The 25,006-nt window shown below is 39.0% G+C and overlaps 1 protein-coding gene across 1 annotated transcript in view; it reads left to right on the forward strand.

Moving 5' to 3' along the window:
- Window positions 1–8,370: 8,370 nt before the first annotated feature.
- The window catches only part of LOC139687603 (putative fatty acyl-CoA reductase CG5065), a 49,300-nt gene continuing 32,664 nt past the window's right edge, over window positions 8,371–25,006 (forward strand). The window contains exon 1 of the mRNA XM_071584825.1: window positions 8,371–8,739. Within this exon, the coding sequence (XP_071440926.1) occupies window positions 8,461–8,739 (279 nt within the window). The 5' untranslated portion in view covers window positions 8,371–8,460. The remainder of the gene's footprint in view (window positions 8,740–25,006) is intronic.

The following is a 25,006-nucleotide window of genomic DNA, read 5'->3' on the forward strand; positions in this document are numbered from 1 at the left end:
TAGGCACCGCAGGCCAACATGTGAGAACGGAGACGTGAAGGAAGCTTAACGTAAAGGGATTGCTGGTCATAGTGGGAAACGCACAAATTTAAAGGCAATGTGCGCCAGACAGGAAAGATACGTAAATACGTTGGATAAGAATTGATGATAGGAGACCGAGGGAGAACCTTACTTTGATATTGATAACCTTGACGAAATAAACCCACAGCCCACAGTTTTATGTTTATCTGACCAACGAGACGGTGTGCTGCCAACCATAATTATACTTTCACAATAGCAACCAAATTACTACAAGCAATACAGTAAGAACAGTCTGGGACCTGTTTCATTACTGCGATTGACGATATAAGTCAATGTTTTGAAGACGGTTTTGTCGAAATGAAAAAAACTAAATAGTCGGGTCGTTATTCTCTCCCCTTATTTTTATATGCTGACATTATTGTAGGTTGGTTGTTATAAGTGAATTTTCCAACATTCATCATCGAGTGGGGTCATTTAATCATTTTCGTTAGCTTAATGTTCCTCTCGTGAATACAAAATACACGGCAAAAGCTTTGCCTATAAATTAAAGATGATCAAAAGTAGAATTAACCCGAAAGATGGTTTGATAAGTTTTGATAAGATGGCCATTTCGCACTGAGCTCTACGGAATGTGTATTTCACACCCAAAAGTGGGAAGGCGGGTTCTTTTCACTGCGCCGCTAGTGGTTTTCCATGAAGGACCGAGATGTCTTACAGTTTGAGATTACTTGGTGGTGCCCCAGACGAGTTACTTAATTTGAATATGAAATAATAACTCCAGTAATCAAAGCCATTAAGTAACGACTCTTCCCCTTTTTAAGATCATTTTCATAAAATGAAAGTGTTAAATTATTGGGGAGAATCATAAAATAAAAGTCTTCCGGAAAATAATGACGCTTCAGTTGACACAGTTCCTACGTTGATCCTGCAAAAAAAAGGATTTAGAATTAATATTTATGAATGGAGGAATCTATTTTTCTCGAATTAAGTGGTGACGAAAGATTGATTCTGTGAAGCGGGGTATAATAGTGGTGTTTGCGTGAGCAGGAGGCACGAAGCTTTCACATCCAAGTTGTGTGGCACTATATAAATAATTGGGAGAAATATTTACACGCGTTAAGTGTTAAATTATTAGGGAGGATCCCAAAGTAAAAGTTTTCAGGAAAAATTTACACTTCAGTTGACACATCCTTACAAATTTTCCAACCCGTATTTGTCGTGAAATACATAAGTTATCGATTATATGGATCGTTCTAAATAATGCAAATAAATTTAGATTCGGTTTACTTTTCAATTTCCTTTGATTCGGTCTTGTTTTGAAAATTTTAGTTTCAGATGGATCATCAGGACGATTCAGGAATTCAGTTTACTTCGCCCATGGGACTTTTGATGAAGTTTTAGACCAAGACTTCCCCCGGCAGCTGAAAACTTTCGATCGAAATGGTTGTTGATCGGAAGATCTGGGGTTCCACGATCCAGGTCACGCAAATATTTGCGACATTGGGTCTTTTAAAGTGCACCATATTTGCCTACGTTTCGGAGAAGACATTTCTCAGATAGTTTTGCTTCTAAAGCTCTTTTATATCATATTATAACCACTTTTGTTCCAAATGAATCGAATAATTTGAACTTAGCAGTACAAAGCATGTGAACATGGAAAAATAAAACCGAAAACAAAAAGCTGTTCACCATAAACGTGATATATTCAACAAGTAGTACACGAAACGGAAATTAACTGATAAAATAATACATTTGATACAAAAATTGGTCGACAGGTAACATAAAAAAGCAATCAAGGTTATAAACTTAGTAGTTTTAGACATAAGTTGAATCAAGGTTTTAGTGATGATATTATAAAGAGGCAAATCAATTGGTTCGAGAATGAAGGGGTACTACACTTGAGTGATAGAGGAGTTGAGGATGCGGTGGAGGGCTATAAAAAGGATTAAAACAATATTCATGACAAATGGCAAAGAAGGAACTTCTTTGGCAAAACGGCATTTTGGCTGACGTTGAGGCAATACTAGTTTGAGATGAGCGAGAAAGTATCTGCAGAAGGAAGTTAATTTTATTCATTTCACGATTGATTCCATGGTTCAACGATTAGTTCATCATCATCTACCTTAGTCACTCACGTGTCTAAGGAAATTGCAAGTTAACTCCTGTTCATTTTCAATGAGCACTAGTGTAAAATTATAACCAATTACATTTGCGGCGTCCATGTAAGTAGTTGTCCAGATTTCCTATGGGCCGTGCTTTGAGTTTTATCTCATTACTTCTTGAATCACGTGTTTCATTAAAGAAGTGACCATTAAAAGGTCACCTCATTGGCCTTAAGGCAGGGACTGAGTGATCACTTTGTGGCATGTCCATGCAGATATAAAAGTGAAAAGGGGGTTTTTGGAGAGCAAATAGTTTTCATAGACTTGGAGCTGTTTTCCTCTTCTTGGGCGTCCAATACAACAGCCGAGGGAAACATCTCCCCAGGGTCACGGAAGTGTTCTTAGTGATTATTAATAGGTTTGACCTCCACACCCAGTGCAGAGTGAGTACGTTATGTGTAATGTAATCCCATACGCGGTCGGCAACCTTGAAAAGGATGTAGAAATTCAACAATTTCAAATAATATTTGCAATGCACATTAGAAATTTAACCGATGTGCTTGATTGGTATTCATTTATTTACACAATGTGCGGAAGTTTGTGTTCCTCAGCCTTTTTCTCTGTCTTCAGGCAGCCCACGTAAGATTCCCAAGATGCATTTGCTAGAATTAGTACTGCAACATACAGTATCATTTTATTTGCCCCGATTTAATAAAATAATTGTTTTAAATAAAAATCAGTAATTTAGACAGGTTTTAAGTCTCTACTGAATTTTTGTTGATGGTCACTGCCTCAAATGCCAGAAGGCATTTGATAAGTATTTTCATTGAGGACAACGGGATGGGCCTCCCAGCGAAACACGAGATTATCTAAAAAAAAAAAGCACGAATAAAGCCCAAAACGAAACCATGGGAACAGGAAGGAGGACAAGGATTATGAAAAAGTCGTGAGCTACAATAGATATAATGAAGATCGATTAGATTAGAAAAGGATTTGAAAGACATAAAAACAGATGTAAGCAGAAGTGAGTGCAAAAAACGGAATGGAAGAAAAAAGTGGGGCCGTCAACCTTTGTATAATCTAAAAAAAGTGCACATAAACCATAATCATCCGAAAACTGATGGAAAATTCGATTTATTCATGTACCGACACCGTAGGCGCAGGTAAATAGGGTTTTCGCCAGCTTATCTTACGCATGTTAGATAATGGCGTATGGCCCGGGATGACATACAGGATCTGAGCCCCTGGTCTCGTGATCTAATGATCCACTAGTGTATAAATTCATCCCCCTACGCAGACTTCAAGTTCGACACACCCAAGCCACTGAATAGAACTTCAGTAACATAAAAAATGAACATGATTGACAGAATAGAAAAATTTAAGTTTGTCCATAAACCAAGCCCACTTCGTGCTGCTTCGCAATATGGTACCCATCCAAGGATAATCACAAACGTCTGTTCCAAGATGGATCGGTCAATAAGATTAAGGGGCACCGATTTATTCGAAATTCAGGCTACGTACCAACAGAGTGAGATTTATGAAGGAACGGGAAAGGAACTTACTGCCCCTACCATTAGAGCCTGACCATCCGCCATTGGCTTACAGTGGCACCCAAAACAATCATACAAATAACAATTCTGATGATATTCCACACACCCAGATAACAACTTATGGCGTCGAGAATCTGAATGCAATATTGACAGTGTCGATTTCTGCACTTCCTCACTGACTACTGAAAACAAATTCCCGCAAAAGGTTTCAAGATCCGAGGAGGCGATCAATCAAATGCTGCACTAGACCTGGCTCATTTATTCTCAATGCTTATCTATCACCCGAATATACCAGTCGGAAGGTTCGGAAGGAGATGGGAATACTCGAGGAAAATGGCAGAAGTCCTCGACGGGGGGCCTCCAATATGTGATCCCCTTCCCTACCCACTCCATGGGTCAACTCCCTTATGGAAGGCTGCCTGGGGCCCGTGCCCAGACATCGGAAGGCAAAATATATATACATATCCGAATTAAAAGGCTAAGATCTTTATTCCCCTACATAAGACCGCTCTCTCTCTTTCCATCAACGAGCATCACATAGGTTACAACATATTGGGGCGAAGTTCCCACAGGGTAGGATGAAACAGGGAAGATAATTGACGAATTGACTTGTCAAAACCTTCTCCCAACTGAGCAGACACCAGACTATGAGTCTAGCATTTGGGGTGAAACGTCGGCAAAACAAAAGATTAAAATAAGACTCTAAAACAAGTTTCGAAGATAAATAAACCTGAGTGTATGAGCAGGATTGTGTTCCACGCGAAATATCCACGTCATACTAGTAAGTCAAGATAAATCATTTTAGTTAACTTGCTTCATGAAATAAAAGGTAAATTTGTTAATACTTATAGTGTTACCTTTCTTGTTTTCTGCCTTTCTTCCATCGGAAAACACACAAGGGCTTATGGCCCCTAAGTACATTACCACAGAATTAGGAAGAAAAAAGAAAAAAAGTTAGAAAATAAAGTAACGCCAGAAACCAACAGAGCGAAAGAAACTTGATGGAAGGAACACTTCGAGGTGGAGGAGAGTTTAGATAGATAGATAGAGGTCTTTATTTGAGTGAAATCGTTACAGAGGCATGAATGGATACTCCTTGGATAAAGGTGAGAGCTAAGAAAAGACAGTATTACAAAAAATTCCTTGAAAAATCAAAGATAGGACAGTAAAAATATTAATCGAAAAAAAGAAGATTCTGACAAAATGGAGAGAATACACAGAAGTACGTAGACTCGTATAAGACCTATGAAGAACGTTTACTCGTATAAGTAATGGAAATTACGGTAAAAATGTAACTTAAGCTATTTTACCGAGGGATAAACGTGGTAGTAGTTAGTTTCTAATCCCAATACAAATCTAAACTGACCGGTAGGCTACCATTAAACAAATAACTTCATCTATGTGATTGTACATTTTAAAAATTTAAGAATGTTCAAACTATGAATAAATCGCAAATTTTAAGGAAAATTTCTTTAGCAAATTGATTTCTCCCACTAATTCTCCGTTGCCGTTATTCCAAAATTTTCAGCTTCGGTGAACGCTCCTCCTAGCAGCCTCGGCCTCCAGTCACTAATTTCCTGTTTTCGGAGGTTTTCTTATGCATATGAACTAATTGTCTAGGCGTCATCAAACGGTGCGATAAAATATCATGAAATGCGTTGTGAAAAAGTACCATTTTACTTTTTTGACCAATTACATTCCTTTGCTGAATGTCGTAAGATCTTTATGAATAGAGCATGACCGTTACCGTGAAAAGAGAGGTTCACAGGATATCAAATGTTTTAGGTTGTGAGAGTATGATAATCGTAGGTTATTTTGACATTACCGCCACTTCGCAGTTTTCAATATTTTTTTGCGATTTTATCTTCATTATCGACACATGCCCATCCTCTTTAGAACTATGTTGCTCCCTTTGAAGAAGCCGCGGAGCACTGTGAATAAACGTTTGACTCCGCGGTTACGAGATGACCTCCAAATGTTCGTGAAATGTACGACGTTTACACATCAATAAGGAAAACGTCTTAAAACAGAAGGTCAGGGAGGATGACTGTCTATATAACGAGAGGCTAACGACCAAAACATATAGTATTGCAAGGGCTCCCAACTATTTTGACACGTGTCTTTCTGAGCCCTCAACCTCCTATGTTACACTTGAGTCAAAGTATTAGTCGTATTAGTCACAAATTTTCGTTTCTTCCTCTTCTGATATCATGCCATATCTGCACATTAATCCTTCAACTATTTTCCACAACATTTTGATTCTCTCCCCAGTGTTCTTCAAGGTAATGAAATCATTCAGACGCCCTTCTCATCCAAATGGTTTACGTAATATTTGAACAACAGCTAATCACCCAAAAGTTTCATGTGAGAGGACTTTGACATGCATCCAGAAAAAGTATGAAATTTTTTGAGAATTTATATCACTAACGAAACAATAATTGTTCTTTAGGTAATATACATTGGTTAATAGATATTAGCCCACAAAAATTGGTTTAATTCGTGCACATTATAATTTCTTCACACATTTACATATGAATTTTTCTTAAATTTTAATAATTTAAAGGTATTTAACAAAAGTTATTAGCATACATTAAATCTACGTTTCTTGATTTCTAACTTACGGGAGGTTTAGAATTACGGTGAACTATCAAATCATTGTTTTAACAGATAAATTAATTTATAATCTTCAAATTAAATATCTCCACTACGGACGCTCTAGCGTTGCGGCGACCCCCATCACCCGCCCATTTTATCACATGTAGTGCCGCCAACATGCGACGAGTAACCGTCATTTCTAAATAATATGCAAAATACATCACGCTATATGAAATTTTAGAACCAGTAAAAATTCATGTTTTTAACATTTTTATTACAGATGATACCACAGTCACTAGACAATGAATTACGTGAGTAGATGAATCGCATATATACTACAGGAAAACATTGACGTTTCAATGTATCGCAAACGGTCTTTGTATTAAAATATGCCGATGCGTCATTCAGTTATGGAAGAAAAAATGTATCATGAATTCAATGCGGTATAACTTAAACCCTTAAATTTGAATAATATAGTGCTTATAATGTCAGGTTACTCTTCATGTTGGTTATTTTCAAATTTTAAATAGATGACGACGGTCAACGGCGAGAAATAAAATGTCCAAATGAACCAATAAATTATAGTGCGGGACTCAAATGGGAACAATGAAAAACACAAAATAATCGATTGGGAAACACGAGATCACCTAGAGACAGATCGAATCGAACAGCTACCCACAAAACGAGAAAGTATCACAGAAAATCTCGTAACACTGCGGAATGTATCAGGAAATTGTTTCGAGTCCAAGGGGTAGAAAATGTGCTAAGCGCAATGAAAAGTTACGTAGAGAAATGTTCGGGGGGAGAGAGGGGTAGGTGGGCGGTGGGAGGGAAAAACCGGCTGGCGGTGCAGGCGCTTCCGCCTGCTGCACTCGCGAGGCGCGTAGAAAGCGAACGTGAATTGTAATACTATTAACGGGCCGAGACCCCGTCTATTTTTGATGAGGTGAGGAAGTGAGAGCAATGGAGGGAGGGAAGAAATATGTATGAAGTGAGTGAAATTCAGGTCGATGCGAGGGGAAAGTCAAGATGACTCCGGACGACTTAGTACATGTGATTGTGCGGGCAGGAGGGTGAAGGAAGACGGGGGGGTAGAATGGACAGAGAGAGGGAGGCGGACCCGGCGATGCTTTACGGTGCTCGAGGGTCTTGCCCCACGCAAACATAAACAAGCACCGCGACATTGGGGCGCGGACGATGCTTCCGCACCCGTGTGCGGCAACTCTCAACCGGGTATGTCACATTAAACGCAAACCTCTCTCACACTCCCCACCCCCGTTGGGAGCGCTGAATCCTTACCGGGAAGCCAAGGAGAGTCGATGAGACGGCCTCGAAAATGCGGTTTCTCACGAAACGAATCCGTCTCCCGGTGCGTGCGCGACACTGCACAGGAGCGGGAACGAATAGTGAGCGGGAGAGTGCGTGTAAGAGTGCGTCGTGAATGAAAGAAGCGGAGAGTGAACGCACAGAGAGATTTGAATGCAGGCGAGCGAGGGCTACGATATACTCGGCGGGCGCAAGGCGTGTGTCAAGACACCATCTCCATCACCCACCCATCTCCCTCCCATTCCTCTCCACCTTCATCCTCAAACTTCCCCCCTTTCACCAAATACTCTCTCTCTCTCCTCCCGGCAAGGTTGTCTAGGCTCGTGAGGGCACGGTAACACTTCGATGCACGACTCCGACGTAGTGTTTTTCGGTAGATCTGGAGGAGTCGACCTAAGAGAGAGAGGTCTGGAGGAGCGTTCGCGTTGACCGTCACGTCCCCAGAAATACGCCATAAACCCTCCGTCCTCTCTTCTCCCCCCCCCGGGAACTTTTGCCACCGTCAACGGAACCTCGTCATCCGCCGGCTGGGGAAAATCAACAGCGGAGTAACAACACGAAAATATTTTCCATTCATTCCTTATGCATGCACGTCATCGAGCGACCCCACGCGCACACACTACACTAGGTTTTCCCCTTCCACCATATCTCTCCAACATTTTTACCCGCCCCTCACCCTACCTCCTTTTCCCCTCCCCTCTCCTCCCTCCCTCCCCCCGAGTTGGATTATTATCGTCATCAAGCGAAGAGAGGTTTATCCCCGTGGGAAAAGGTGCGACGCACCTGCTCACCCCCGCCCGACTTCCGTTTAATGATAGTCCCCATCAGCCACCGGCCGCAGTTAGTTAGTTAACCACGGCATTCGAATGGAGACGGAACGACCGCTGCTGGAACCCGTGCGAGGGAGTACCGAGGATAACGCGGAGGGTGTGCCTGAGATTTCAACCGCCGCGATGAACAGCCCCATCTGTAACTTCTTCGACGGGCGCTCCGTCCTGATGACGGGCGCCACGGGTTTCCTGGGGAAAGCGCTGATGATGAAGCTCCTCAAATCCTGCCCCGGACTCAAGAAGATCTACGTGATCGTGAGGGCGAAGAAGGGCAAGGAACCCAAGGAAAGGATCCGAACTCTGTTGGAGGACAAGGTGAGTGCGAGCGAGGCGGAGAGACGAACATTATTTCCCGAGGATTTACTGTGCAGGGAACATCGGGACTGTGAACATTTGGGATGCCACTACGGCTTTGAGGATTTAGGGATAACGGTCGAGAAATATAGCGAGTAATTAGATCCCACGAACGAATTTCATGACCGTAGAGTTAGATTTCCATGCAAGCGTCAACATCTCCATTCATGATAATGCCATTAATTTGATGAAGTTTTCTCGGGTCTTCCACCGGGTCAGGGGTTCCATGTTGGCCGACGTCCCGATGTCCGACTCGTGAATCCCAGGGTATATGATACCATTAATTAATCATAACAAAGAATATCATTTTCATTCAAGGTCATACGACGGAATCATAGGCTAGCAGAAAACCTGTCATATTTGGAATGACATAAGAATTTTTCAAGTTCACCCCCACATATTCGAAAAAAAATCTGCCTGTCATTTCACCAATTATACGCAACGTTAAAAGTATTCCGCACTCATCCGAATACGAACAAAGATTATTGCTGGGCGTATAAATATGAAATTACCCATTTGCTTAACTATATGCTATGTCTAACAAGGTCACTTTGAGAGTTTTCGGAATAGTTTGAAAGTTCTGTGAACAATATCAAAATATTGTGAATGTAATTTTCTGCGCATATGAACGATTCAGTGGTACCTGAGACGCCCAAATACAATATATAACCTCTTGACAGTCAACCACCAGTCGTAGTTGTTCGCAGCGTATGGCTGGCAGTCGAGTATCTTATCCAAATTAAGATCGATTGCATTTGTATCATATCCAGTGCAAATCTAATTTCTCTTTCGAGTCGTCCTGGAAGTATCCATCGATGCACACAATATTAAACTGTTAAATCCTACCCCGTCGGGGAAAATATTTAGGGAAATGCACTAGTAAATACTTTGTGCAGAATAACTACCGCAAGCATTGGCAGGTTAGATGTTTTAAAATTCCACTACAAATATGAGGAAATTCATAACCAATATCAAATTAAATGCAGAGATATCTTTAACGAATGATTAATATGAGTGGCCAGGAAAAGGTTTTAAAGAAGAAAGGGGAAGAAAACTCCAATGGCCGTAAGGATTAGTTGCCAATCTCTCGTCAGACCAAATGTTGTGTTGGTGTGACGGGAATCACGTCAGGGACCAACCACAACCTCTCGACCAGAATACCCTCTGTGGTGGTTTGCGGGAGATTAATCCGCGTCAGGGACCAACACACAGCCACACGCACACTATCCTGCCTGAAATCCTTCACGAGGCTGTGAGACCCTGTTAAAGAATTTCAGATGGAGATGGAATCCTTCACGAGGCTGTAGAGTAGACCCCGTTAAAGATTCCTTAACGGGGTCTTAAAGATTCTGAAATTCTTTAACAGAGTCTCACAGCCTCGTGAAGGATTTCAGGCAGGATAGTGTGCGTGTGGCTGTGTGTTGGTCCCTGACGCGGATTAATCTCCCGTAAACCACCACAGAGGTTATTCTGGTCGAGAGGTTGTGGTTGGTCCCTGACGTGATTCCCGTCACACCAACACAACATTTGGTCTGACGAGAGATTGGCAACTAATCCTTACGGCCATTGGAGTTTTCTTCCCCTTTCTTCTTTATTGAGAGGCCGTAGAGCTCATTATTTCTTGCTAAAAGGTTTTAAGTTTTTATAGATTCTTTAACGCTTCCATTACTTTTGCATTTCCTCCAAATATAATAAGAACCTTTTAATCATTGTTTGAGGACAAAGTTTGGATACAAGAATTAGGGCAGATCTCGCGGGGTCACTTGTTTTAATGCTCAGAAAGTGACCGAAACACTCATGACAAGAAGTAAAAGAAAAATGTATAAGATGCGCGTAACGAACTTCATTAAAAATAAAACTTTGGTCTATTTTTGGATTGGTTATCCAATAATGTTCGATTCATTTGCTACACTTTCGATTTTACTATACACATTAGATACGAGATTTTGTGGATTTTATCAATTGTCTAATAAAGTGAAGATTTTCAAGCCTGCCGTATTTTGCCCGAAGGAGAAAATATTCCAGAAAGTCGTGCACTCAACATAATGTAACATTATTATCATACAGTTTGGTAAATTATATGTACACATAGCAAACGATAAATCCATGTGTTCTTTCTATTTTCGACCGAGGTTTTTTCTTTCTCTTTTGAGTTTTCGTAAACTTATTTAAAAAATACGTTCTGCATGTTTCAACAACTGGGCAGTGCAAGAGAATGAATGGATTTAATTTTATTTCATAATCATTAATGAATGGTAAATTTTTTAAATGAATTTCGATAATATATGAGAATTTATTACAAAGTTTACATCAAAACTGCAGCTATCATTTAAAAAACCAGTCATGGCTCTCTCTACCAGAGAGAATCACTATCTCGTTATTATAAATGTTAAAGTTTGAAAGTATCGTACTGAGTCAGTACCATGCTTTAATTCTAAATATCCTATTATCCGTGATGTATAATTTCGTTAATTGTTGTGAAAATGTGTTAAGTGGCAACATTTTAATCCACAAGGTTTAGACATTTAGAGTTAGAAACAAAAGAAAATGTGAAATAACTAGCAAACGTAAAATACCACAGGGACAATCGAAAAACATCTTTGTACAGTTTTCTAGTTAAAAACGTGATACTATCGTACATTAATTTCATCATGTGACAAGCCTATGCTCTACATTTTAGAAACAGGGTTCAGCATCTCAAAGACCGGAGAATGATAGTCCGCTATCGATAGTCAATGCCAATCTATAATCATATCAATTCACTGGAGAGTTAGCTGGTAAACATTTAACCGCGAAGAAATTCACTATCAATACGGAGTTCCTATACATAAAGAAACAGTGTTTGCATAGATTATAAAATATAAATGTCAGATTGATAAATGTCTCAAATATCCTATAAACATTATAAAGTGAATTTTTATTTCACAGGCATTCAAATCATGCATAAAAGTATAAATCAAAAGTACTTCTAATGCCTTTGAGAGACGATACTTCGACTTCCTAACATGGTGATGTAACAGAACAACTTAATACCCTTTCGCAAGCCAATGAAGAATTATAAACACCTCCGCGAAAAGGTGTTTCAGAGTTAATTATGTCATCAAAAGAATTATAAAACGGCGATATGACAGCATATAATACTAACGCAACGGAGACCACAGGTGTGAATTCCGCTTTGGGAATGTATGCCGTATTCATTCTGTTTATTAGGGGAGGCGACACAGAGCCATGGACAATTGCGTCACCTACATTACATCCCGCAAGCCACCCAATGAAATATAGAACGGGGTACCAGTAACGGATCTACAACACGCTTATCGAGACAACTGCATGAACGTTTGGGGTCGCGGCTTTTATTATGTGATCGTAAGAAATTATTAATTCATTTTATTTATTGGGAGACAGAGAAAAATGCAGAACAACTTGCTGTCTTTCATACTGGGTGTTGATTACGGACGATTTGGGCTAGCACACTGTACGAGGAGAATGAGAATGTTCAAATTTATCGATTCTGGGACCTAAACGTTATTCGATGCTGGTCATTTTATCTGCCAATGACTTGAGAAGTCCCATATTCTCAGTGAGTTAGAGGTAGAGTCTACTGCCCAATGCCTTTTTTTTAAGCCTGCCCTACAATCTTTTAGAAAGGAGAGGGGATCCGATTCTTATTTATCTCTCACTATCGTATATGACACTCGATCTTATCGTCAACATTTTTCGACATGTTTACGATGAGAGAGAAATTGTGCACTGTGCACTGTGAAACTGTACACGTTTCCATGACCTTGCGTCATTTCAGAGCGGACTTGAAAATGACGCAAGGGCGTGGAAGCACGTTGCGACACCGATGTGTTTTTTCTCAGGAAAGCACAACGATTGTTTAATACTATGCACGACAGATCTCTTTCTACCACACATCGCCTGAAACTGCTTGCTTTATAATTCCTGAGTCACACATACCTGTTGGTTTATTTTGACCTCCATTCAACGCTCAACGAACACCTACCGAAGTATCCCTACTACCCGATCACCGAAGTTAAGCAATGTTGGACCTGAACGAAGGATATGGGTGACTTCCTTGTGTGCCTTGGGCTCCTGTTGAAGTCCTTCCCTCGCACACACATCAGAAACCAATACCTAATACCTGCCGCGTTATTTAAATGTCGCTTGAGCCATGAGAAATAACTCATTCTTCTTTGGCCATCTTCATTATTGGACTTTTTCTTTTCCTATTACGTCGCACTCTTCTCTAGCTGATCGATATACTGTATTTGATCAATAAAGACCTCTTGCGTCGACACATTTTCAATGCTTCGATTTTCTCTCCTCTGCCGACAATACTGAATATACTGTATCTCACTACAATGGACAGGCATGCTTCTAGATATATTTTTGGATGCTATGCTTATATACTTTCAGTTTTCTGTTTAACTTTTTATTTTTATGCTGAACTTTTTTGATGGCGTTATGCCCTAGTCTTTAGAGGTACTCAACTAATTATTACCTTGTTGTATCCTCATCCGCTTCCCATTCGACCAATCTTCGAAATATTCCATTTCTTCAAACTGTAGGGTGGCAACAGTTATTCCGAGATACTTTAACAAAATAATCACATCTAAGTCATCCCAATCATGTCTCCATGCAAATCCATTGGGAACGGATCGGAAATTTTGACGGCATGCGTGAGTGCACGTAGAGCGGGAAAGTTGTAGAGAAATCTAGCGTCAGCCTTTATGCAATATCTACAGACATTTACACAAAAACAACTGCACATGAAGTTCTCTTCATACGGAAACCGAGTATAAAACAAAATTATCATTTGGAATTCTTCCATTCAATGTAGATTTTGGAATAAAAGAATGCCATAAAAGAATGAAATTCTATTTTTGAAATTAGTGCAGCAAAATGACCTAAAATAAACGGCATTTTTAAATATTATTACTGAGATTACATAAAATCAACACCACAACTAAATTAACTCCAGTGTTCCCTAAAATACAGGTCCATCTGATACGCAGAGGACTAGGTCTTGGGACAGATACACCTTAATCTGCCGTAAAAGATTGCTAAATAATTCTTTGAAAGATGCCTATATCATTGCACTCACTCTATGTGCCAAACAGTAGCAAAAAAGCGTCCCCATTAGTGCCCATAATGATGATAAGCTCTTTCATTCCTATTGCCTGATTGTTGTGATTTAGTCACGTCACACGCATACGCCATTTAATTACTCACGTCCCTCTCTCAGCAACTAATGAGCTGCGTGATTTTAGAATCATTAATAGGCGATTGCAAAGACAAATGAATTACACCACCTTCAACTACGTCTACAAAAAGCGACTCATCCTGCAAATGCCATGACATCTAATCACTTCCCGGTGGGTTTTTTGGACCTTAACTTTCCCAGCGTTTAGTGGCTTCTTGTTACCAATTAAGAGCGTATTGTCCAGTTACCTGAGGCGGTCAACACATTGCGGCTTTTGAATACACAAATGTAAGCACCGCTGACCTTTATTGCTGCGCTCGCGCTTCACGCTACAAATTCGCATATCATCCGCATTCCTTTATTTTCCTCCAGAGCAATCGTGTGTGAAACTGACCTATGTCACATAACCGTAACGCCATTCCTGAACTGAGATGGCTTAGGTAAACATTTCTTTATTAATTTTAATAATATCTGGACAATTTAACTAGAGTGCCTAAAGATACATCCAATAGTTTGATTATTTGTCTTGTGTATTTCTTAGACTTCTGTCTTTATTCGCTCTTCGAAAAACTTCCTTCCTTACTCGCTCTTTTCATAATTCTTCGGTAATACCATGTCTGCCCCGCTCGTGATATTGTTTTAAAAATTTCATACCACCCAAGTCTCACCATCGTCGAAAAGTAAGACAATTCGGATATATATACAAAACGTTTCCTGATTGCTTGGGTATTGTTATTCTCCATTAATTCATAAGAGGACACAAAGCCGTCTTCCTCTCTACTATTTCACCTGCTGCTTTTCCCTACGCCGCTGCTGACCCAATTGTGAAAATGACGAAATCGTCTCGCTTGTTCATTTATTCTGAACTCTAAATAAACTAGAACACCTAACTTGTACCACCTACAAACAATCATCTTCGTTTTTAATATTTTCTATTTTGAGATTGTATTTTTTCAATACCTTCTCTCATGCTAACTAGTATTCTCATTGGGCCTTCTTTCTACTGCACTTCTCTTTATCATCCACGGATCGAAGCACGTGTTTCTCCGGGTATCTGTAATCGGTTTTTTATCTCTAACTTTATCACCGTTATTTGCTTTCTCGATGTATTACTGAAAAATAGAGGGAGATAATGATAATTCCTGCCGTATTCCTCTCCATATGTTCGATTTTTCTTCTATCTTACCAAATTTGATAACTCACATCTGCTCGTCCCAATGAATTATTTGGAATATTCCATCGTTTTAATTTTCATTTCAATTGTATTTAGTTGGCACACAATTTTTTTCCATTACCTGAGCTATAGAGCTACAAGTACATCCAAAAATAATATTCTCGTGGGCTTGTTGTTTGATCTATCATCAAGTAGCCTGAGGGTATATATTAATTCTCGAATTTTATGAATATACTTCTTAACCTTTTCATATTTCTTCTTAATTATCCATGAAAGAATTTAGTCACGCTATAGATTCAAGGAGATCAAGCTAATCGCTCTTAAGTTTTTATCTGCCGAATAAAATTTTTCATTTCTGTTACTGAGCTTGTCTTTCACCTGTAAAATGCACCTACTGACACGCTCACGTATAACATATTTGGCTAAAATTAATACAAGCTCACTGTTTAACATAATTTTCATTACCTGCAGCCTCAAAAAGTTGCCATTAACCAGGAAACTGAATGGCTTCGTATAACCCCGAATTAGAAATATAGCAATATTCATTGCAACTTTTTGCATGCGCATATGCAACAAACTATGATGTTACCTTCGCTATAGCTACTTATTTTTATAGTTATTCATATATGAGTACTGGCTTTATATATTAAATAATATTATGTAAAATCTCTGAATAATTATTCGCAACTGAATGGAAAAATAACAAGGGTTAAAATTTTAAAGTTTTCAAATCAATTTTAAATGTAATCAAAAGCATATTGAGACAGAAACATTATACAATCTTTTCACAAGAAATGAAGGATGGTATTATGAAGATTTGTGTTTTATTTATAATAATAATAATTTTCATTGCGAAAATAATGGTAGTTAATTCACACATTAAATCAAGATTACAGGATCCTGGCCGTTTAATTTTTAGCGGAAAAAAATAACACTGAAAACCTAAATTTCCCGCTGGTTTCTGAAATTGAAACAGCTCTTAAAATAAAACATAGTTCGAGTGCCTAAGGTATGGGGTGCAAAGGAACATGCTTTAAAGTTCGAAAACATCAACACCAGTAATTTTGTACGAGCCTAGAGCAAGTCCAGAAGACTCTTTTCGCTAATGAATCCACAATTTTAGCGGAAGTTAAAACATCATAGCTCCCGCGCAAATTAACAGGGAGCAAAATTTTTTCTTCGCATCACAATGGTTTCGAAGATTGAACAGGTTTTTAAGAATAAACAGATTGCACTCCTCCAGTCACCGCAAACGGAGAACAACAGTTACCCGATTACTTGTAATTGTGAAAAGGATTGAAGCCCGTCAACAACTAACAATATCTCTTCACACTCGAGAAGGGATTTAATGAGCAACTGTAAGCTTTCTATTTCTGACGAGCTAATAACGACGTTATTTAACTTCCATTTCCTTGACATTTTTATCCTAAGGCCGCCTCATTACTTGCGTGTGACGGTGCCCTCTCTGACATCGCAAAGTTTTCCTTCTACCGAGTGTCTGGCGACATCTTACGCCGTATACCCACCAAAAGGTCAATCACCAAATAAAGGGTTGAATCGACGTCAATACTTCCGGAAATCAACTACTCCACGACAGGCAAGTATTTTGCGGTCTGCTTCCATCTGTGGGTGCTCTTGCAGTGAAACCACCACAGTAATCAACTCGAAGGTTAATTTAATGCGTTAGAGTAGAGCTCACCTCGTACTGAGTTCTACTTTGTGTGATATTTAAGTATTCAGGATCGAAGGAGGGGGCAGTTCCTGTCCTTGTGTCACCTGTGGTTTTCCAGGAATATCTGACACCAGAAAACACACACGAACTGGGTGAAGATGGGGCACCCGGGCCCTCCAAGTCAATAAAAGAACACTCCACTCATTAGGCTACCATGCCTCCCCTCCCCGTAATGCCATCAACCAAAATGACTCATTTCAACTGGATAACTGGTTGTTTTACTGTCACCCTATTAGGAAACCAAATTCTACCAACGGGAGTTATGTTGCTAATCAAATAGTGCTGTTTATTAAAACTGTCGGCAGTTTCCCAACGTGTGATTCTACTCGCCATCAAACAAGCACCTGCTCGAGTAAGATTCAGATTTTACAACACCACTTTCGCCGAGCGTAAAAAGTTTCAAGGGGCGTCACAATTTTTGCCTTTTAAAATTTATAATATTTAAAATTCAACGAGAAGAAATGAGTTTCCCTTTCCATTCTAATTACCGGAAACAAAGTGCAAAATATTGCGTCTGCCACCGAAACTTTAATTTGGGTTGACGAATGTAGTATTGGCAAATGGATAGTGATACCAATTGCTTCACTAAAGCAACACATATCCCTAACTCTCTCAAATTTTAGCAACAGACGAAATAAAAATACAAAGACAACCTGATAGACTCTGTTGCGTATTGACGATTAGGAAACTAATTTCTTCCTTCTTTCTGAGATTGTCTTTACAAGCCTAATTAGACTGTTTTCTTTCTTTGTCATCCTTGACGTATTAAGCATGGTGAGACAGCCACTCACTATTGCTTGAATCTCTTAAAAAACTCAAACGACCCGTTTTTTCCTTTTAAATCCTATTGATACATAATCAATGAGAAACCATTTCTTTGTAGGAGTTTGTTTTCCATCAGTCGTTTCATCAAGTTTAAGTGAATCAACAAATATTTACCCCATGCAAATAGAGCCTTCTGATGACAAAATTTTACGCGCAAATTTCACGGCTCCACGCTTCAAATGTTAACGTTATATGAAGTTTTATACTGCGTTTATAACAGTTTCTTCAGTAATTATAAAGTAGCTACTAGATGTCATCTCTGACGGCTTGCTTGGATGAATGAACCAAACGATACAATTACTCGACATTAAATGCAAGAGATTTGGCCAAAACTAAACGTGACACAAAATACGCACGCAGGTTTTTGAAGTGAAGAGCAGGACCCTCAACTCCCATCTGAGAGAAAGGTTCTCGGGCACAAAATTCGATTACTATTCACACTTGTGTATGCGAACCGCTTACCCACAAAGGAAGGAGTGGAGGATTAGCCCGCGGTGAAGGGCATTCCCAAATAAGGTTAGTCACCTGGAATTGTAATTCTGGAAATGAAAATGCCTGAAAAGCACAATATTCATTCATACCCGTTTGGCAAATTATCTCCGAGGAAAATCTATGCACCAAAATGGTGTCTGATGTTTTTTGTGTCTGACACCAGGGTGACACCAGAGAACACAAGTTATGATCAAATGACAAAATTTTCTGCGGAAAGTTAGCTTTAAAAGGGTTAAACTTTCAGATGGAAACGTCATATGGCACCTAAAGAACTTAGTTTTGTCAAGGCTCAACATACAAATAGCAACCCTCGTATTAGAGGCGTGTATTTTACATGCTTTCAATAGCAGATTTTTCGAATACCTAATTCCAATTATAGGCACTGTATTAATGCCTGATTTCTTTGGAATACGTCAAATGAATGCAGTTTTCCACGTTCCTTTCATTTCAGACCTTGCGCTGATATTGCCGTGGGTTAAAGATATTTTGGCGACGCTCAGTAAATTCATACTTAAAATAATATATTTCCTAGTGATCTCCTAGAGTTTTTTCATTTGGCTAAATCAATAACTGCAGTTTCGCAACTAAGGTGCTTCTTCTTGTCACTGTATTTTGCGCCGGCGTCCTGCTTGTGGCACAGCTACGATTTCTTGTAACTTTCTCATTTTAATATTATATAATATATTCATTTGGCTTTATTACTCACGAATCGCATCTATTATATCATTTAGCCCACGAATACAGATAGCTTATTTATCTATTAAAGGTACGTTCAGTCCATTATGAGCTTTAATAAATAGATAAAAAGACCTCACATAACTGAATAGCAATAATTGACACAGTTCTAATACTTCCACCACGAAAATGTATTCGGATAAACACTCTTGATAATATGAACCACTCTTTCTCCCAAACACTTGTGCAAGAAAATGCATAATTTAAAGGGGGGTTTACAAACGGACTCATACCATTGAAACACTAAATGAATATCAAGTGGGTTAGCGTATGTATATTTATTGTGGTTTTCACAAGATTTCAAGGTGAATTACAAAATGGGGACACCTTGCCTTTCATAGAAGGTGAAGTTTCTTATTCGACGTGAGTTTAAGAAGTAAAGCTCTCCCACTCCGCATTGTGACACTAAAAAGAACATCGAAGACTTTAGGTAGTGTTTAAAATTTTTAATCTCAAAAGCATTTCCGCAATACCACTACTTTAATGGACCCGTTACTTATGCAGTGAAAAGAGTAGGAGGAATACTTTGTGATTAAGATTTAGAAATTTAATAAAACATTTTAATTTAAATTTTTAAACAATGTAACAAACAAACATTTAAAACAATTTGACTTTGTCATTCATATGAAGAAATTTAATTTAAAAAACATGACTACAAGTCAATCTTTTTGAGCAGAACATGACGAATTAAATTAGCAGCGAGTTCTGCGGCAATATATCCTTCGAAAAAAAATTTGATGGCAAACAAAGTCTCTCGAGTTTAATGACCTGCCTATTGAACATTACCTTAGCACATTTCAATCTGTTTATAATGTATTTAATGCAATTTTTTAATATCAAAAGGCATAGCCAAGGAAAGGGGTGATAGTATTCACATTCACTTATACGACTTTTTTTCATTTTTCACTTGACGTGCAATGCATGTGAGGTACAAGTTCAACTAATTTGACCCAAGTATGGCGTCAGTAGTAACTGTTGCAAGGTGTTTACTCACTTTGGGATAAAGTCACTCACGCAGGGTTGGATCTGGGCTATAGGGAGGATGAAGAATACACTTTGCATTGTTACGCGTGATTTTTCGGTGATTTTGGAGAAACATATCCAAACAAAAATATATCTTAAGTGCAATTTTCCTGTAACAAACGTATAAATGTTCCCTAAAGCAATTTACAATATTTATAACCGTGGTCTACGTTATTCTACAATCTTTTCACATAAAGGGATCGCCTTTCTTTGAAATTGATTACTTCCCCAGTTATAACATTTTTAACCATCTTCTAACTGTGCTATAGGAAATGACAGACTCTCCGTTACACTCCTTTAGCATGACATAGACCTCGGCTGACGATCTGTTCACGCGGAAGCAACATTTCATCGCAGCTTCGCGAGTTACCTCAATCGTTGCCGAAAGCGAACTGAACGAGTTTCAAATTGCAACGGCTGCCACTGACGCAATACTGGATTCAAATCAATGAAACATGTACCACATATACATTACACATTAAGCTAAATATATAGCGTACGATTTTTGCACAAAAATTATACGAATAAAAATAAATGATCACCAATGGAAATTCCTCTAAGTGAAGTTATGATCGTGTTTTGGGCATGAGAGCACTTTAGTCAAGTTCAGACGAAAAGGTTTCATTTAAAATAGACTTTCCAAAGGCTCGAGAAAGTCTCCTCTAATAGCATAAGTATTTACGCATCAGATAGAGTATATTGTGGTAAATGAAAACTATATTTTTGGGTGAAGGCTCCTCACTGGTTACTAAGACATATTTATATTTATAAAGAATTATTAAGGAATTTAAATCTATCTCCTAAATATTTTTATGAACTATACTATAGAGAATAAGAGTTTTAAAATATTACAAATCATTATTTATTGCCAGAAATCATTCAAGATTCTGGTCTCTGTACCCACAAAAATGGACTCACAGGATCACTTAATGTTCGTGAAATATTAATAACTACTATTTAAGTTGATTTTATATTAATCAATTGCGCCTTTCCCTCTTGAAAATAATAGGTTGTGATACGTCAAGCGGCTTCAACCTCTTAACTACTCAGATATTCAAACAAGTTGTCTACCCCTTTCCTTATCAATTTGGCGTTTCCTTGAAATGGGTATGCAAGGTGTGATAAAAAAGAGACGGGACTGATTTTTTAACTTGTTTATTTCGACGGATACAGCTCAATCGAACTTGTCACCCTCAAAGTACATGCCTTGACCGACGACACACCTTTGCAAACGTTTCTTCCAGCTCTCGAACCCTGCCTGGTAAGCCGCCTTAGGGATCCTCTTCAGGTTCGCCGTACAATTAGTTTTAATGTTCGCAATAGAGTCGAATCGGCGCCCTTTCAAGGTTGATTCTAACTTTGGAAACAAAATAAAATCTGATGGAGCCACGTCTGGAGAGCAGGGTGGCTGCGGGATCATGGAAGTTCCGGTTCTGGCGAAAAACTCTGTCACGATCAGCGCCATGTGAGCCGGCGCGTTATTGTAGTGGAAACGCCGAGCATTGTTTCTCCACTTTGTTGATGGTTTGACCTTGAGGGAGGTATTCGTAATGAAGTAGCTCTTGCCAATCGAAGAAAAACACCAACATGACCTTTACATTGGACTGGGACATGCGAGCTTTTTTTGGTCGCGGAGAATGAGGACCTTTCCAGTGAGAAGACTGGGCCTTCGTCTTAGCATCGTAACCGTAAACCCAGGTTTCGTCACCGGTTACGATGGTTTTAAGAAACTCTGGGTTGGCATTGACTCGATCCCGGAGTTCTTGACAAATGTCCACACGTGTTTGTCTCTGTTCATTAGTCAGCACCCGCCGGACGAATTTTGATACGACGCGCGTCATGCCCAAATTGTCTGTCAAAATTTTTTGACAGGATCCAAAACTAATGTTCTCTTCCTCGGCTATCTCACTAACAGCTAAATGGCGATTTGCCCGCGCCTAATCGTTCACCAATTTGACATGGTTGGGGTCTGTCGAAGTGGAAGGTCGCCCTGTTCGCGAAACTTCATCTGTCGATGTTCTGCCCGATTTGAAACGACTCTACCACTCAAAACACTGGCTTCGACTGAAAGCTTCATTAAAAAAGGCTTGCTGAATCATTTCAAATGTCTCTGTTGCACCTTTGCCTAGTTCGAAACAAAATTTCACGCACACACGCCGTTCCTCTAGCTCCTTCATTGCCGCCGTTGCACGCGGCGACGAAAAGGTTAAGACACGTGCCGTTGCTGCTGCGTAACGTTATGACGTAAACAAACGCAACACCTCTCGTTTCAGTCATCAGATGTGTTGCTAGATGGCGCACTGTGTCTCGTTTCGATCCGTTGAGTGGTTTGCGCAGAATAAAATCAGCCCAGTCTTTATTTTATCTAACCGTGTATACTTTCATAATGAATTTTTCCCGGAGCTTTTTACGAGGAACTTCATCGTCACATTTTCCATATCGTCATGCATGAATACCATGCGATTGTAGCGGGTATTATAAAAAACAGGACGCATCCTACTATTGTTTGACATCTTTAATTTAAGAGCCACCGGAAGGATGAAGGTCGTATGCGAGACTTAAGAAACTAGCTTTTAAAAATCGTTTAAGTTTAATTTCGACGAAAAGGAAAAATTCTAGCACCGTATTGCCTTAAAGGTGGCGAGAGAGATTCCAAGGAATAATGAATGTTGAACAATTTGTTCGATAGTAAATTTCAACGCGATTTGTGTGAAGGAATCCCTTTCCTTCACACGATTCGCGATCACTATTGAAAAAACATCTGGCACAACCATTCAAGCTATCTGAAAATAACATCTTGTCTAATGTTAAAAAATCTCATTATCCTTATGACAGGCAATAGATGACACCCCCCTCCCTTCACACTTCCCTATCGAGGCTTGAAGAACAGGACGTAGATGCTGCATGAAACGCGCCAAAACACTATTTAAGGAAATCATTTTACACGTACTAGGTTTATTAGAGACTCTCACCATAGCTTTTTCGTCGATGTATTTTTTACGTATCACGGTTACAAGAAATTACTAAATTAAGGTCAAGATCTAAGCATACTAATTACCTAATTCAGTTCCAATTTCAATCATATCCATTGTAAGAATTACATCTAATTAGAAAATTTTAGTCGTGCTTAGAAAACTCTCATTTAAATCCCTTCATAGAAATCGTTTATGTAGAGCATTTACCATAAGTGAATTACGTTAACATGTAAAGGTGGAAGCTCTCTAGTAAGCTTGTTCAAGAACACCGTTTTCGCAAACACACTGGGGTGAATAAAATTGAAAAATATTTTTTGTGGAAACGCACAGCAGCTCGAGAAACGGGAGCGTTAGCGTATATGTCCGCTAAAAGATAAATAACATCAACGTGTTCTCAACGACCTTGTATTAACTCCAGAAATGTCGGCAGGAAATGCGTCAAACGCTGTCCGTTCAAGCTTCTGAGATAATAAGCATGGAATATTTCGACGACAGGTGCTTTCCCCTATCTGAAAAACACCAGCAGCAGCAATGCAAAGCGAACTTGATGGGAATACCCCTTCGATATCCAGATATCTGGAAAGACCAGTAATTAATTTGCGCCAAGCGAGAAAAATCAATTTCAATCAAAATCTGGTGTCAGAGTGACAGTGACTTGAATTGAGCTTTTTTTTTATCGCCGCCAGTGCACCTTTTTTATACAGAACCATTATTTCATTTACTTGAACTAAATGTGGCCTAGATAACACTCCATGTACGAATTTCTCAGAAGGCGTGTCTTGGCACAAAGCACAGCTTTGCCCTATAAACTACCTTGCTTGAGTGAGTCATCTACCTGGCGAGATATTTAAATTTATCATTGAAACAAGCACACTCAATAGTATTAAACGTGAGGAATGCAAAACGTTAAGAAATACATAATAACCACTTTTTATTTTATTTAATTACTCCTCGTGATTCTGGAATATCAATTCATCAATGGCCGACGATACAGCCAATATTTCTTCAACACCAAGAACGATTATATCGTAGATAATTAAGAAGCCTATCATGAACAATGGCCGGATGGATAATAGCCCTTGAGTAGTTTCAAAATGAGGATATGAATGCAAAACCATCTCCATAGCTGGGTGTAGTTTGCCTATTCTGCCATCAATGTGAGGCGATGAGAATATTGCTACTAATTTCGAACTATTTTCCTTTAATTCCATCATTCATGATGTCAACGCAAAGTTTATCAACAGGAATGGAAGTGTAAAGCACCTCTTTCCGACTGCATTTTCTAAAACACTTTCTTTAAACGTTTGCACAAGGGTCATTTTAAAAATATCCTCTAATAGTTAAACGCTGAGGTACGCAATAATGTAACTTCGGTCCTCATTTACACTTCAACCAACTGGGTATTTATCATTCCCCGACTACTCTAATCAACGAGAAAGTTGCGACCACTGAAGAATTCATTGAAAGGAACTGGCCGTGATTACACGTAAATGTGTGCTGAAAGATTACACGCCTAAAGATCCAAACTTATCAAAATTAATTCGCAACAAAAGTATTTAAGTATTTTTTTTACCGATAAAAATTTCACCATTATTTATCGCTATATGAAGCAGCCCTTGACGGTCAAGGGCTACCTCTTTGAGTTTCATAAAACCCCATAAATAACCTTATGCACGACAAAAATGAAACCAGTGCCACGAAAATGATTTAAACGCCATGAAAGTAAGCCATCATATGTCCTTGGGTTACAATCGATGCATGGGGATCATTTCGCGTCACAAACAGCATTAAAAGGAACACATTCCGTCTAAACTATTTTAACATCGAGGGCCAGCGAATGAATTTTGACAGAAATGAATTATAAGTGATTAAATTCGCTTTATGTGGGCACAAAATATGAATACAATTGAGCCACAATCAAAAAGGAGTCGTACATTGAAAAGGTCAATCAATACTACGTTCAGCACAGCACACTTCAGTAAGATGATTCTGAAAGGCGAGATCTGATATTAACAACGTCAGAGTAGCTAATTCAAGGCTAACTGAATAGCAACTGCATAGAATTA

This window comes from Hetaerina americana, unplaced genomic scaffold (assembly GCF_022747635.1).
Source record: "Hetaerina americana unplaced genomic scaffold, ioHetAmer1.1.p SCAF_2, whole genome shotgun sequence".
Classification (NCBI taxonomy): Eukaryota; Metazoa; Arthropoda; class Insecta; order Odonata; family Calopterygidae; genus Hetaerina; species Hetaerina americana.